Consider the following 17,441-nt stretch of genomic DNA (forward strand, 5'->3'; position numbering starts at 1 on the left):
TACTGCTATATTTTTGTAGCAGTGGATGCCTTCTCATGTTTTGTTTGGTTGATGCTGAGCAGGTGGGGGGGGGGGGGGGAGGGGTAACTGCAGGGGCCGTCACTAAACATGTTATTAAAATGATTTCTCTCTTTGGTCCTCCTGTCATTCTTATCATTGAGAATGCCCCAGCAATTGTGTGTCATGAAATCCGCTGGATTTTTTTTCGGCATGGCATCCATCATGCAACTACCATTGCCTATTACCCTAAACCCTCTTTTTCAGAAATGGTTAACAGGAACTCGAAGGCTGCTCTTATTACTTACCACTCAGATGCTCTGTCAAAATGAGTATGTTCCCTCCCACAGTTGAATTTTGCCTCTAATACAGCATGGCATGAAGCTCATCAAGTCGTACAAGCATCCATAATGTTTGTCCATCACATAAATTTGCCACTGTCCAACTTGAGAGAAATAGCAGCCTTGCTTCCTGATCAGACTACTCATGAGGTTCTTAGGGATAACTCATGGAGACCGAGAGCAGACACTGCTAGGGCCCATCAAAGGCTAATGATGTGCTTCAACTACAGATGCCAGCCTGCCAATTTTAAGGTGGTGACATGGTCTCCATTCACAACACTGGAGCTCACGAGGAAGGAGGCAATGTATCCAGTAAGTTTATGACATGTTTTGTGGGTCTGTGCCATATCCTGTGGTAGTCCACTCTCTGGTCACAATGTGTGTGAAGATGAGGCATTGACCAGATGCAAAGGGTATATGTAAGTCAGATTAAGCTTGCTGAACTCTCCAGGTGTTCAGTTTACGTGGGAGAGGCTGAGCCATGCACCAAGTTCAATACCACGTACCCGGCATGTTGAGCACATTCTTTGCTGATTACAAGGTCTCTTGTGTAAAAGAGGAAGTGGGCTGTGTAAAAAGGAAAGGTGCCCGTCGGGTCTTGGAAGTTATGGTGGATAGTGTGTCCAGTGGAACATAGGGGGCTTCATGGAGAGCAATTGGTCGGCACTGCTGGTGCACCGTTTTTCTGGTGTGAGCAATGGCAGTCAGCATTCTCCATGCATGGCAGTGTGGCTGCTGATGTGCCATGCTGGGCCAGCCAAATCCTACTCTGGCTGTACTAGTTTGCACAGTACTTGAGTTCTTCCTATGGAATTTGGTGTGAGTCAGCAAAGCTCTCCAGTCATGTCCCCTTCTGCATTAGGTGACCAGAATGCCTTCACCACAGGATTTTGCTGGGTACTGGGTCAGTACCTTCTTTAGGTTCCTTGGCTGAGAGGAAAGAGCCTGGTTGTCCTCCCTCAAGTATATGGTGGGCATCATATGTTCTCCAGGGAATTGTCACCGATGCTGATGTTGGTTGTGTTCGAAGCAGCTCAGCACTGGCCTTCTGCTTGGTTTTTCAATTTTTTTTAGATGTACTGCACTCCTACATTTTCTGTTTAATGTGATTTTGAAGTGGTTTGTGGCATGTGTTCAGCAGTCTCCCATGGGGAAATTAGCTTCTTTCTAGAGTAAATGTTTTTCAAAAGAACTTGGGCACTTATTTTAAGTACAATTCTGACTGTTGTTTTGGTGACTTAATCTTAAGGCCTAGAGGCCTATGCCAAATTCTGTGTCCCATTTTGTCACTATGTTGGTCTTAAGAGAAGAGATCCACTTTATTTAATGGCAATGACTGATTTCTTGCAGCCAATAAGTTTTTTCCATCTAAGGTACCATAACAGCCTTTATGAGAAATAATTGAAATATTTTATGTAATGATTAATGATGCTTGCCTCTGTTAAATTGTATCTAAAACATGCTAAAAGCAATTCCATGAGGACAATTAAATTTTTGACAACCTCTGATTTGATCATTAAGCTAATAAAAGGTCTTTTGTACACCTTTGGTTATGGATACTAGTTTGAAGGCTGCTTCTGCATTTATTTATTAAGATTGTGGTTATATTTGTTATACACTTAAGATACTAATAATTTTTGATCCTTGGCCAGCAGTGATTCTGACTTATAGTGTATAACTCAATTAAACCTGTTAACTTTAACTAGAACTGCAGTGCAAGTTAACATTTACCAAAGGCTCTGGTTTTATTTAACCTGTTCACTGCTTAAGAGAGCTTTGCTGTGCACTACCTATTCTCTCTTGGCTTATTGTTACCAGGGGGCTGGGTCCAGAGGTCTACATCTGAGGTCTTTGTGTCATCTGTGGGTTTCTGCCCTGACCTGACGTGGGGCCGCACTATTACTCTATTGTAATTTACAGATTATGGTGTGCTTTGGCATGACATTCAATGTAAATTATTGTTATGTAATGTTTTGATGAATCGTATTTTTTAAATGAAAAAACTTTAAAGAATATCTAAACTGTTTTGCTTCTGGTATTTCACATTTAATGCCTTTTCTTATAGCTGAAAGATCAAGTTTAATCATTAATGTGTTTTTTAACTTGAGCCTTGTATACTGTTACTGTTGAGAAAAAGGAATTATTGTTGGTTAATAAATTGTTTTAAAGAGTGCTTGGTGACAAATGATGTTCAACAGTTTTCCCCAGCCCTTATTCAAGGACCTGTTGATTGGTGTCCTCCTAAGATATAAGTGCTTATTACCTAATCAGCCTTCTCTGGAAACTACCTAGAACAGATAGTTGAGAAACCCGCTTAAGGTAGAAATGTACTGGATCTAATGGCAACAAACTGATCTGACCTCTTTGAGGATGTCTACATCAATACTGGTATAAGTCATCATGATATGCTTGTGGGAACAATAATTAGCAAAGCACAAACGACAATTAAAACAAGTAGAAAGACATACAGAGTGTTCTGCTAAATGTGTTTGCCTCTGTAAGTTATGAAGTAATAGGCAACGGAAATATTTATGAATGGTGGGCTCCATGTGGTTCCCAAGTGGAAATATTTATTGCAGTAGGTCACCATAAGAAATATTACACTGTCTGCGGAACTACGAACATAGTTTATTGTGTTATTATCCAAAGAGTTACAGCAAAATGATAAAATTTTTTAATGGAAAAATAGTTGTTTCTATCATGAATTGGAATCAGCAACACCAGCTGTGTATACATAAATTTAAATTACATTCCTATCACTTTTAGCTTGGGAGCTACAACCCTTCAAAGTTTCAGGGGCAGATACCACATGCTGTACATAATACATGGCTGTGTGGTGGGTGATGCACGTTCTGGCAGTGGGAAGTTGATTTAAATGAGATGTTCAAATGTGTGTCCATGTTCCTGAATGCATAATGCAATGCGCCTTCTAAAGGATCTGCAGACGAGATGTAACATCGCTGGTGTCACGGAACAACATGTGTCCCCGATGCACCGTTTTACATCATCTGGGGATGTGGGCTCAGTGACATAAACACTATCCTTTAGATATCCCCACAAAAAGAAATCTAATGGTGTTAAATCGGGTGACCTTGCAGGCCATGAATGAGGACCATAGCGCCCCAACCACCTTCCTGCAAACCTGTTGTTTAGTTCTTCCACAACAGCACATGCAGAATGGGCTGGGTGACCATTGTGCTGCATCCATATACGGACTCTCGTGTGTAGACACACAAGTTCAAGGAGACCACCCAAACTGTAGACTATAAATGTGCGATATAACTCACCTGTCAGTGTACCTTGGAAGTAATGTGGACTGATGATTTCATCACCAAGGATTCCACACCATACATTAATAGCCCACCTACATTGACGGTCGCCAGGTCCTACCCACCAAGGATTGTCTGTGGCCCAGTACTGCATGTTATGGTGATTCACTGTACCATAATTTGTGAACATGGACTCATCAGAGAACATAACACCCTGTAAAGACTCCAGCGTGAAATTATCCATGGCCCATTCACAGAATGTAACTCTCACATGGGAATCATTCCTATGCAATTCCTGGGTCAGTGACAGGTGGTACGGGTGAAGCCTGTGGCCGTGTACTATACGCCACACAGATGTGAGACTGACACCAGTGACTGCAGCTAAAACCAACACCTCCGTCTTCTCACTGCTTGCAGTTCTTCGTCTGTTACTGCGGCGCATTATTAAGGTGCCTGTTTCCTGCAGTCATTGTTCAGCACATAAGAATGTAATGGCTGCTGGAGCTCTTCGCCTAGGATATCTCACGGTGTACACCATGGTTGCTTCAGTGGCATCGTGTTGGCACTCGCCGAGCATCAGGAACATGTCAATGCACTCATTGTTCGTGTATGCCATCTTCATCCGATGTCAGTAACTGTGGTACATTGAGCCCCATTTGTTTGAGTGGCTTGAACTGTCAGGTATAGGGCTGTGTGCAGCGACAGTTGGCAGTTTAACAGCGCATCGAGGAAGCTTCTCACTCCATGACACCGGCAACGTTACAACTCGGCCGCACCACATTTATAAAGCGTATTGCATTATGCGCAGCGTGTGTGGTATCTACCCCTGAAACTTTGAAGGGTTGTAGCTCCCAAACTAAAGGTGATATGAATGTAATTTAAATTGATGTATACACAGCTGGTGTTACTGATTGAAGTGCATGATAGAAAAAACTATTGTTCCATTTAAAATTTTTTATCTTTTTGCTGTAACTCTTTGGGTAATAACACAATAAACTATGTTCATAGCTCCACAGACAGTATAACGTTTCTTGTGGTGACCTACAACAATAAATATTTCCATCGCCTATTACTTTATAACTTACAGAGGCAAACACATTTAGTGAAACACCCTGTATAAGTTCAGTACACTAGATAAAAAAGCAGTAGTGTCGTATCTCAACGAGGAACTTCAAACTTTCAGTACAGAGCAGGGCATAGGAACTATGGCTCAAGTTTAACATAATAGTTAACCATGCACTGGATAGATGTGTATGCCATAGAGCACTCTGTAATGGGAGAGATCCTCCTCAGTATATAGTCACTGTAAAGAAACTTCTAAGGAAACAGAGGCAATTGCAGAATAGTGGTAAAATGAAGCACAGAACTGTAGATAGAGAGATGCTGAATGAGACACATTTGGCTGTCAAGAAGCCTTCAATGACAACCATAATAGAACATTGTCAAATGGTCTTTCACACATAGAAGAAATTATGATTGCATGTACCGGTTATTAGTGGCACCAAAGTTGGTGTCCAGTCACTCATGAATGTGACAGGAACTGAAAATGACGGCAGCAAATCAAAAGCTGAAATGGTTAATTCTGTTTCCAAATATTCCTTTACAAAGGAAAAACCAGGAAAATTACCCCAGTTTAATCCTCATACCACTGAAAATATGAGTGAAATAAGTGTTAGTGTTACTGGCATTGAGAAACAGCTGAAATCATTAAAACTGAACAAAGCTCCAGAGCTGATGAAAACACTATCAGACTCTACACTGAAATTGCAGCTAAGTTAGGCCCTCTTCTGACTATAATCTATCATAGAACACTGTAACAAAAAATGGTGCCCAGTAGTTGGGTGAAAATGCAGGCCACACCTGTTTACAAGAAACATAGTAGAAGTGATCCACAAAACTACAGTGTAACATCCTTGACATAGATTTGTTTTAGAATCTTAGAACATATTCTGACCTCAAACATAATGAGGTACCTCTAACAGAATGACCTCCTCCATGCCAACCATCATGGATTCCGAAAACATCAATCATGTGAAAACCAACTCACACTGTTCTCATGTGACATACTGAAAGCTTTGGATCAAAAATGTTGGGTAGATGCAGTTTTTCTTGATTTCTGAAAAGGACTTGACTCAGTATTACATTTATGCTTAATCTCTACAGCATGGTCATATGGAATGTCAAGTGAAAGTTGTGACTGGACTGAGGATTTTTTGGTAGGGAGGATGCAGCATGTTATCTTGTATGGAGAGTCATTGTCAAATATGCACTTCGGATGTGCCCAGGGAAATGTGTTAGGATCCTTGCTGCTCATGTTGTATATATTTATGACTTTTTGCACAATATTAATAGTAACATCAGACATTTTGAATATGATGAAGTTATCCACAATGAAGTACTGTCTGAAAGAAGCTGCATAAATATTCAGTGAGATCTTAATAAGCTTTCAAAGTGGTGCAAAAGTTGGTAACTTGCTTTAAATGTTCAAGAATGTAAAATTGTGCACTCACAAAATGAAGGGAAAAAAAACAACATAGTATCATATGACTATAATATCAATAAGTCAAAGTAGGAACAGGCCTACTCATATAAATATCTGGTTATAACACTTTGTAGGGATATGAAATGGAATTATCACATGGGGGTCAGTCATGGGGAAAGCAGGTGGTAGACTTCAGTTTATTGGTAGAATACTGAGGAAATGCAATCTGCCCACAAAGGAGACTGCTTACAAAACACTCATGCGACCCTTTCTAGACTATTGCTCGAGAGTGTGGGACTGGTGCAAAACAGGAGTAACAGGGGATATTGAACATATGCAGGGAAGAGCAGCACGAATGGTCAGAGGCTTGTCTGACCCATGGGAGAGTGTCACAGAGACGCTGATGAAACTACAATGGCAAACTCTTGAAGACAGACATAAACTATCCCAAGCCAACCTACTTTCAAAAACTGCTTTAAATGGTGATTTTAGGATTATGCTACAATCCCCTATGTATCATATAGGTATAATGATGAGAAAATTAGATTAATTACAGCATACACAGAGGCATTCAAACAATCATTCTTCCTGCGCTGCATATGTGAATGGAATGGGAAGAAACCCTAATGACTGGTACAATGAGATGTCCATCTGTCATAATTTCACAGTGGTTTGCAGAGTATAGATGTAAATGTTTGGAATAAGAGTATCTTTTAAAAACTGGATTGAAAAGATCATAAAGAGATAACACATTTAATGATGAAAACTGGACATAAACTAGAGACAAAAAAACATCTGCAAAGCTGGTGATGGTTGCTTTATTAGAGTTTATTCATTGTAAGTACACAATTAGTTTGTCGTTTTTCTCAAACACTGGCTTTCTAAATTTACAAAGCAGTGTTTAAAAAGAACAAAGTCACCTCTCTTCAAAAGATTCCACTTAAATTCTATGAAAATATGTACTAGACTTTTGTAAGACCTGTACTGATTTGCAACATATCTAGTGATGTGTTCCTCAATCTGACTGATGTTTGCTGTCATGCATATTTAATAATGACCAACATGCAGAATCAGTACTCTACAATTGGTCACACTAGCATCCCGTAAGCAATTCCTTTTAAAGATGTGCTATATTTTTCCCAGCACCCTACCAACAAAACTAACTCCTGCACTTCTCTTTCAAATACTGGTTTCACATGTTCATACCATTTCATTTTGTCTCAAACATTATTGCTTTTAAGTATTTAAGCACTGTGGCAGGCTAGAGAAATTTATTACAGAATATTGTAATTGTATTCAGTATGGAATTATGTCATTTTGTCAAGGGAGTTATCTTGTATTTATTTATGTTTTGATAATTGCCAGTCAGTACATCAAGTAGAAATACTGTTCTGTGTTTTCTTACAATCATCCAGTGACAGTCCTTTCTATCAGACAACATCAGTCAATACTCTAAAAGTGCTGCTGACTTTATCTGAGAAATCATTTATATGTACTGAGTCAAATAAAAACAAGACAGATGGAAAAAAAGTTGTTAAACTGTTTATTACTTCAAAAGTAATTTCCGTAACTGTCAATACATCCATCCCAATTTGATATAAGTTAGTCAGTGCCTTTATGGGAAAACATTCGCAGTTCCCTATGGAACCACAATCAGGCATGCATCTCTTCACCTGAAGTAAATTGATGGCCATCAATGTCTTTCTTCAGGGTTCCATGGAAATTGCGTCAAGAAAGAATAGGACTGTATGGAGGATATGTAGGGCTTCCCAGCAAAACATTTTCAGTGTAGTTGAATCAACCTTGGCAACATGTGAGCTGGCATTATCCTGCAACATAATAATGCTGTCTTCTGACCTGCTGCTCACTGACTTCCTGGGACACAGCGCCACAAATAACACACTGCAGGCACTATGTAAAAATTAAAGCCTTCCATCAAGTCCAAACGCCTGGAAATGTTGACAGACAGCTTCATTCTGTTGTAGGTTAATGCACACCAAACTGTTGCCATGGCTGTTTCAAATACACTGCAGATATTTCACCCTTATACATCCTTCATACAGTTCTGATCTCTCTCCATGGAATTTCCATATTTTTGGAGCCCTGAAGAACGATATTTGTGGCCATCGATTTGCTTCAGATGAAGAGCGGCACACATGTATACAATCATGGTTCTGTAGGCAATCACAAGCATTTTTCCACAAAGAGGCTGACCACTGTGTCTCACATTAGGTAAACATATTAACAGTTATAATGATTACTTATGAAATAATATACAGTTTACTCACTTTTTTCCACCTATCTCATTTTCTTTTGGCTGCCTCTTATATTTTGTCTTTTTGAATACACCTGATGTTACCTTCATTTTTGTTGAATATCTACATCTACATCTACATCTACATGGTTACTCTGCAATTCACACTTAAGTGCCCCTGGCAGAGGGTTCATCAAACCATTTTCATACTACTTCTCTACCATTCCACTCTCAAATGGCGCATGGGAAAAAGGAACACCTAAATCTTTCCGTTCGAGCTCTGATTTCTCTTATTTTATTATGATGATCATTTCTCCCCACATAGGTGGGTGTCAACAAAATATTTTCGGATTCAGAACAGAAAGTTGGTGACTGAAGTTTCATAAATAGGTCTCGCCGCAAAGGAAACTGCCTTTGTTTCAGTGACTGCCACCCCAACTCACATATCATATCAGAGACACTCTCACCCCTATTGCGTGATAACATGAAACGAGCTGCCCTTCTTTGCACTTTTTCGATGTTCTCCATCAACCCTACCTGGTAAGGATTTCATAATACACAGCAGTAATCCAGCGGAGGATGGACAAGTGTAATGTAGGCTGTCTCTTTAGTGGATTTGTCCCGTCTTCTAAGGGTTCTGCCAACAAAGCGCAGTCTTTGTTTTGCCTTCCCCATAACATTATCTATGTGGTCTTTCCAACTTAAGTTACTCGTAATTGTAATTCCTAGGTATTTAGTCATATTGACAGTCTTTAGATTTCTGCGATTTATCATATACCCAAAATTTATTGGATTTCTTTTAGTTCCCATGTGGATGACCTCGCACTTTTCTTTGTTTAGTGCCAGTTGCCACTTTGTGCACCATACCGTAATTCTCTCTAGATCATTTTGTAATTGGAATTGATCGTCTGATTATTTTACTAGACGGAAAATTACAGTGTCATCTGTAAACAATCTAAGGAGGCTGCTCAGATTATCACCTACATCATTTATGTAAATCAGGAACAGCAGAGGGCCTATGACATTACCTTGCGGAATGCCAGATATCACTTCTATTCTGCTCTATGATTTACCATCTATCACTACGAACTGTGACCTCTCTGAGAGGGAATCACGAATCCAGTGACACAACTGAGACGATACTCCATATGCACACAATTTGATTAATAGTTGCTTGTGAGGAACGGTATCAAAAGTCTTCTGGAAATATAGGAATATGGAATCGATCTAAGATCCCTTGTCGACAGCACTCATTACTTCATGGGAATAAAGAACTAGCTGTCCAATGTTATGTACTAGGTTCTAATAGAAAATTCAGTGAGAAAGAGAGATAGTTGTGAAGATTTGCTATGTAACTGTACAAGTATGCTGGTTATCAGTTAACAATGTGCTACAGTCTGTAATGCTTTTCAGAAATTTAGAATGATGGAATATGTGAAAGATTTGTGTGATGCTGATTCTTTGGAGCAGCTTCTGTTTCTTCACGTTTGTCATAATATTCGAGCATAGAATATACTCTAAGATTTTGAAAACTCCTGACATGTTCAGCAAGATGTGAAGGAGGACATGGAGACACACATATCTCTGTGTAAGGTGTGATGTACATACAGATCCAGTGGATAGCTAGTTTTTATATGTAAGTACCCAATATATAATATAATGTTTTGACCTTGGGCCACAGGGACTTCTTGCCTTTGTCTCACAGTTCGAGTACAATGATCAAGGCAGTTCTATCTTATATTATCATAACTAGAGAATTAGAGTATACATTCTCTGAAGATAAACTTCAAAGTAAAGTATAATAAAACATGTTTACTGCTGTAATAAATGTTTATGAAACATTTTACTTACAAAAGTGTTTCATCAGGATCCATCAAAGGTGAAACAGCAGCACAAAGAGCATCAGCATTTGCCAAAAGTACCTTACTCACAACACCAGCACCACTTACATCTGAAAAAAATGAAACAGTGTACATTAGGAAACAGAAAAAATGGAACAGAATGTTAAGTATGAGTAAGTAATGCTAAATTCTCCTCAATATAAACAAAACAGTGCTTTTGATGGACACACTGTTGAATAACTATCATAATTATCAATCGTATGTGGCAGTATTACACCATTACTGACATACTTATGAACAAATTACAAGCTTTATGTATCTTGCCCTTGGCATATTTGTTTCTTTCTTTTTCCATTAGTATCAACAAACAAAGTATATTTCAATGATATTTAATGGAAGCTGAAGGTGAATTGTGGAGAAAGGACTACAGACTTTTATCTGATAGTACAGCTTATATGTAACACTTTAATGACTCACATAATATGACCAAGAAATTGATTCTGAGAACAATAAACATAAATAATTACATTATTATATGAGAAATTCATAGGAGAGGACACCCCTTCCTGCCCTCTCATCCCCAAAATAGAATTATGATTTTTGCAAATTGATCCTGCCTCCAGACAGACAGATGTATCAATTCAAGGAAATCCAGAAAGTAATGGATACTGTCTGTAGCAAGTGTATAAAGAGGCACTTGGTGCGAATTCTCATAACTATTTCTCTTTTGTCATTATTCTCTTTGGATTTGAAAATACCAGATGGCTCTGGGTTTAAAAAGCTTCCAGCAAAATTGTACCATTCATTCACAAAGATTTCCTTGTGTTATCAGACAATGTTGAAAACTACTGAATGTGAAACAGAAATTATTCATATGAACCTAAACATTATCTGCATGGCAGCAAAATATTATGTGCCAATCTCATACAGACTATCCTTTCTCAGTTAAGCACACTGTAAATAGCAGAAACTATTATAAAGTGGTTGTATTAGTATGTTTGGTCATTAATAAGCACCATTTTTTTTCAATAATTTTGAGTTTTATTTTGTTGAAGATTGTGCTTAAATTCCTCCACCTCTCCCTTTTCCACAAAACTAATAGGAGATCTGCTCCCACCCACTCTCCTAGCACAGATCCTGCATATGCTCTTGGGCATAGATAATATGTATGGCAGCCCTAGAAATAAGAGAGTAAAAATAGTTAATACTATGTTGTAGGAGAGGAAGCAGGTGGCATTTTATAACTTAACATTACAATATTTGCTTTCTTTTTCTCTTCTGTATTAACTGGAATCTAATTCATGGTGACTGTTCTATCTTCCCAACTTCTTGTGTATTGTGGCACTTACTTCTGATTTAAATTGAACCAATCAGCTCCTTCCTTAAATATGAAGTTTTTGCATACGAATAATCTCTTTCTTATTTCTACACTTTATGCACCTTTCTTGAAGCATAGTTCAGATTTGCTTGTGCTTTCATAGTATTCTATTTATAATCTAAACTTCTTTAACTCAGTTTTTCCTGAGAGAATTTTGACTTGATCTCTGTTATCAACATATGATTAGCTGTTTACCTTTTCCAGCAAATGCTATCTTATTGGTTTAATTTTTCCCCTTTTCTTCCCCTTGTAAAGGGAAACTCTTGTTGCAAAATGTCATTATGCAACTACTGCTATTCGAAGCCATCTTTTCAGATTAGAACTTCAATTACATGTAAATAGAAAAAACAAACACTCAGCTTATAAAGTTGTGCCAGAAGCACCTAACAAACAGTCATAAAAAATAATAATAATAAACTAACATGTCACAACTGGGAGTTCACTTGACAAAATATGCAGAAAGGGGTTGGAGGCAACAACACTAAAAAGAAATAACCAAGAAAAATCACTTCAGGCCATGAACACAGAGGTAGGATGAGAGAAAAATCAACAGTGAAATGTTAGCAACAGATGAAGTCCGAATACACCAGAGCTAGAGGGGTGGCAATGAGGACAACTGCAAGTAAGAGACATATGATGACTAGACTGAGAATAACAAGCCTTATGAGATGTAAATGGGTAGTAACAGTTAAAACTGAAAGATGGAGCAACGAGCAGAGAAGATGCAGACAAGGAAAGAAAGGTCAAAGAATGCTGCAAAATTCTCCCTTCCAGTACCAGAACTTCATAGATGGGAACTTCCTCTTCACCATGATCTTGATCCCTCCTCCCATAAAGCTTCAACTCTATGTTAATCACTTCTGCAGCTATTAAGAAGTCCTCCCAAACACTTAAACACCTCAGCTCCATGAAAAAGATTTGCAATGATCCAGAATTCTTAAATTTCTATCATAGATACAAAAAGATCTATAGGAAGGTGCTGACTGCTACAAAAAAGCCATTTAATGACAAAATAATATATAATGCAGAGAATAAATGCAAAGCAGTCTGGGATGTTATAAAAAAGGAAATGGGGAGAGGCAAACAAACACAGAACAACATACTTCTAAGGGAAGTTGCTACTCACCATATAGCGGAGATGCTGAGCCGCAATAGGCACAATAAAAAGATTCACACAATCATAACTTTCAGCCATTGAGGCCTTTTTTTTCTTGTGCCTATCACAACTCAGCATCTCCGCTATATGGTGAGTAGCAACTTTCCTTCTCTGGTATTGTTACATTACATCCTGGATTTTCCATTGTTTGATACTTCTGAGGGAGGGGAATAAAGTAATAAAGGATCCACAGCAATTAGAAAACTATCTAAACGAGCATTTTTCTCATAATGCAGAGAAGTTTCAGCAAAAATTGGCCCGAACAAATACAACACCTGTAAATAATGTTGCACTAAATACAATGATGTTACTTCCAACCACAGAGAATGAAGTTAGTACAACAATTCAAAAACTAAAAAATTAAAAGTCAGTAGGCTTAGATGTAGCACCAATGTGTGTACTGAAACAATGCATAGTGATTATACAAGGCCCCTTAACAAATATAATAAATGAATCCTCCGCATAGGGACATTTCCAGAGCAGTTAATACAGGCAAGAGTTGTATCTTTCCTTAAGAAAGGTAATGCATAAGACATAGAAAATTACCAGCCCATTTCCCTGCTGTCAGCTTTCTCAAAAATAATAGAAGCAATTATGAAAGACAGATTAATAAAGTACCTGAATAAATACAATCATTTAATTGAATCACAGTTTGGTTTCTGAAGTGGCAAAAATACGGAGTCAGCCATAGTAGAATTCACAAAAGTTGTACTTGATGCTCTTGATAAAGATAAGTGTGCCACAGGCATATTTTTGGATCTTTCTAAGGCGTTTGATATGGCCGACCACATGATTCTATTAAATAAATTAGAAGCATTGGGAATAAGAGGGGTAGCTAACGACTGGTTTCGATCATACCTTGTATGTAGGGTACAAAGAGTAGAGATAACACATACTTCAAATAGATCCAAACATTTAGTAGAACACTAATCAGAACCAAAATACATTAATAATATAGGGGTTCCGCAAGGTAGCATGTTAGGACCAATACTGTTCCTGATATACATCAATGACTTTCCCAGTAGTGTTACTCATGGTGAAAAAATTATCTTCATTGATGACAGCAATATTATAGTCACTGAGAAAACAAGAGAACTTCTTGCTGAGAAAGCAAATGAAACTCTCAAGGAAGTTTATGATTGGTCAACAAGCAATAAAGTGACATTGAACATAAAGAAAACTAATGCCATGAATTTCAGTTTGAAGAGGAAAAATGATGATTTTAAATGTAGATGGCACTCTATAGACTGTGTAACAAATGCAAAATTTATAGGAATGAATATTGATTCTCAGTTGAAATGGCGTGAACACACAAAGGTACTTGCAAACAGAATGTCATCAGCATGTTATGCTCTTAGAATCCTATCATCGGTGTGTAACATGCAGTGTCTTTTAGTTACATATTATTCATATGTATACTCAATTCTTAGCTATGGAATTCTTTTTTGGGGAACCAATGCACAAAATATGAACACAATTTTCAAACTCCAGAAAAGAGCCATAAGAATAATGAGCAAAAATACTAGTCGAGCTCATTGTAAAGATCTGTTCAGAACACTGGGGATTTTAACTGCTCTATGTGAATACATTTACCAGTCAGTTGTACACGTCAAAAATAACATTGGTAATTACTGCATAAACAGGTCTGTCCATGACCATGCAACAAGAGATAGACTTAACTTACATTTACCAAGAAAAAATAAACATAAAAATCAAAACAGCATTTTCAACCAAGGAATAAAACTGTACAATAAATTACCAAAAGAGATTAAAGAAATTGCCAAAATACATTTATTTAAAAAGGCAGCTAAAAAGAACCTGTTATGCAATACATTTTATACATTGAAGGATTACTTAGCTAAAACAGAGTAGGGGTCTGATAAAAAATGTTATACAAATAAATAATAATAATAATGATTATAAAATATCCAACATTCCACATAACACCTTCACTTTATTTTTTTCCCTTCTTTCTTTCCTTTCTAGAAATACCTACCCCCAAGCTATGCATAGCACAATACAAACACCTCTTCCTCTTTCTGAGCTCAGCATCTCACTCATTATGGAGGGATGCTGACTCAGTTTTTCAGGATATCACATGGGAAGTTGTGGTACAGAAAATGGCCCAGAGATCACCAGTGTGTGTGTGTGTGTGTGTGTGTGTGTGTGTGTGTGTGTGTGTGTGAGGTGTTATAAAACAATGTGTGTGTAGTGTGTGCAGTGACTGACAGTGAGGTATGAGTGAACCTTGTGGCATTACATTATTTAATAAGTTATTTGTAAAAAAATATTATATATCAGGAGTAAATCTAATGATTGTCTCTAACTAGAAGTCTGTAAATATGTGTATATGAGTTAGCTTATTTTAAACTGATCTAAATTTGTAAATACTTTGACATGTCCTATATCCTTGTAAAAAGAGATCTACGGATGAATAAAGCTACTTCTACTACATCCTGTCATCCTTCCCCACACATCCATCATCACCATTATTTTTCATTTAGTTTTCTTTCACATCTCTTTGAAAAGCTTGGCTTGTAAAAATTCTTTCTGGTGAGTTGCAAGAGAAAGAAGTATTCCAAAATAAATACAAACATAAATCAATCTAATTTGTTTTTCTGGCAAAGAGAAGATGCTTGAGTAAGGTGGTCAAATACACTGATCTCATGCTCATCCGCTGACTTTACAGCTGAAGAGCAGTTCTACACAATCCCACAAACTGAGCAAAAAAGAGGTACCAAAACATATTTGAAGTAAATTTTCATAGGCAATAAGTCGCTACTCTTATTTGATTTTTTTTCTGAGTAATTAGACGTTGTGTGTTTTAAATTAATAACTGAACAACAGATAGAAAACTATATACAAAAATATATTTATTCTGGAAATTTGTAAATTGAAGATAATACGAAGTTCTTACTGTCTGGTACTTACTTGGCCACATGGGGAGACGAACAAGTGGATTGATAATGGGAAGGCGTCTGTTGCTTTTTGGAGTGTCCTCAGGTTCCTTCGAAAATGCATCTGATTTCATAAACAAAGAACCACTAGAAATTCTGCGAGTAGCTGCTGGTGAGCAACGAGTGCCTCCAAATGCTGAGGCTGCTGATACTGAAAAAGGAAACTAAATAATAGATCTCAATCTACATTGACAAATCTCCAACCCTGTCTAAAATACAGAATGTACAAGTTACTATGAAACACCAAGGAGAAGAAATCATAGCAGTATTGTGATTCTTCAACTTCACCCAGCATAATTCATTGCGAAATAGTTCATGCATGAATGGCAAAATGCCAATGTTCAGTGGGCCCATTGAACACTGACACCCAGCCATTCACCCAGGAACTATTTCATTCATTCAATACTAAACAACATTAATTATCTGAACTGTGTAATTATGAGCAAGATTATCAATGAAACAGTATGTGACTGGCAAATTTCACACCAAATAACTAATTAAGCAACTTGAACCCTTATCACATTGGAATTATTCTAACAAGGATGTAACAGAATGCTTAATATCCTTGCCGACAGCCAACATTCATAGTGGCTCAGAGGTGCTATAGACTGCAATCGGCAACAGCAATGTGGCAGGGCAGGCAGCTGTGATTCAGCCTAGTCAGTCTGTTGTGTGAGGTACTATCAATCGTGCCATTCTGCTTACTGCATTTCACCCCTTCATTGTACATGGACTTTCTTGTCCTTGTATTTGGCTTTCATTTAATATTCTACTCTCAACAAACTTGGCTTTGTTTACAGATCACACATTCATGTCAGAAGCAGACAGAAAAGTGGTGATGAGGTCTTACCCTTTCATGCTTTCAGTAACATGATTGCACCCAGTGCCAGTGTCATGGATCACTTTCTGGAACTTTGGTAGCAACAGTAGCAATACCAGGAACTATACAGCAACAGCAAGAAAAGCAAGTGGCTGTCCTGCAGCAACAACATCAGTTGGTGGTCACAGCTACACTGCCACCATCATTCACTGCCTTCAACCAGTCTTCTGAGAGCAGGGAAGTCTCCCCCAGTCACTTTGAGTTAAGCTGTTTTGTTTATAGCACAGTGCTTTGTCTTTCAATGCTCTCAGTGCTCTGTTAAGGCTATAATTTATTCACTGTTACAAACAACATGGACAGTCTTGTGCATCATGGGTTACTGAGTTTTGTATGTGGAATCACTGATTGGGATGTGCCTTACCTGCCAACAGGAAAGTTTCAGCAAAAGCTTTGACCACGTCCAATCCTAGTCTCAGTGAGTTGCTTCACATTGTTAAAAATTTCGAGATTGCATCTGTAGCTCAACATGCTTTCACAAATGAAAGCTATGTATCCACAAGCAGTTCATCGCTATCATGAGCAGCAGTCAGCGGATGAGTCCAACTCATCATCATCCTTTTGCATCTTTAAGTTTCACTTGATTTTACTGGTATCTGTATTGTTGGCATCTCATGAGAGAACTAAGTACATCAAACATTCTGCTCCTCCCTCACCATTGAGTGACCTTTTGTGTAATATTTTCTGTACAGGTCATAAACACCCTTCTATTGTTGACAATGTGATGTGCTTCACACGAGTTAAAAAACTTCAGTCCTACCCTGACAGAGGTACCTGGCATTCCACAAGAAACTGTCTGCACCTTGAAATGGATTGTTGGGCCTGTGGCAAAGAAGGGCACCTCACAGCAGTGTGTCAACAGGTGATCTGCTGTTTGCAAGCTCAGCCA

The 17,441-nt window shown here is 38.0% G+C and overlaps 1 protein-coding gene across 1 annotated transcript in view; it reads right to left on the bottom strand.

Annotated features, from left to right (window-relative positions):
• LOC126235479 (diacylglycerol kinase eta) overlaps positions 1 to 17,441 on the bottom strand; it is a 557,124-nt gene that overhangs the window by 123,973 nt on the left and 415,710 nt on the right. The window contains exons 15-16 of the mRNA XM_049944200.1: positions 15,650 to 15,826; positions 10,195 to 10,294 (exon numbers count right to left, since the gene is read on the bottom strand). Coding sequence (XP_049800157.1) covers positions 10,195 to 10,294; positions 15,650 to 15,826 — 277 coding nt within the window. The remainder of the gene's footprint in view (positions 1 to 10,194; positions 10,295 to 15,649; positions 15,827 to 17,441) is intronic.

The sequence above is a fragment of the Schistocerca nitens genome, chromosome 2 (genome assembly GCF_023898315.1).
Source record: "Schistocerca nitens isolate TAMUIC-IGC-003100 chromosome 2, iqSchNite1.1, whole genome shotgun sequence".
Taxonomy (NCBI): Eukaryota; Metazoa; Arthropoda; class Insecta; order Orthoptera; family Acrididae; genus Schistocerca; species Schistocerca nitens.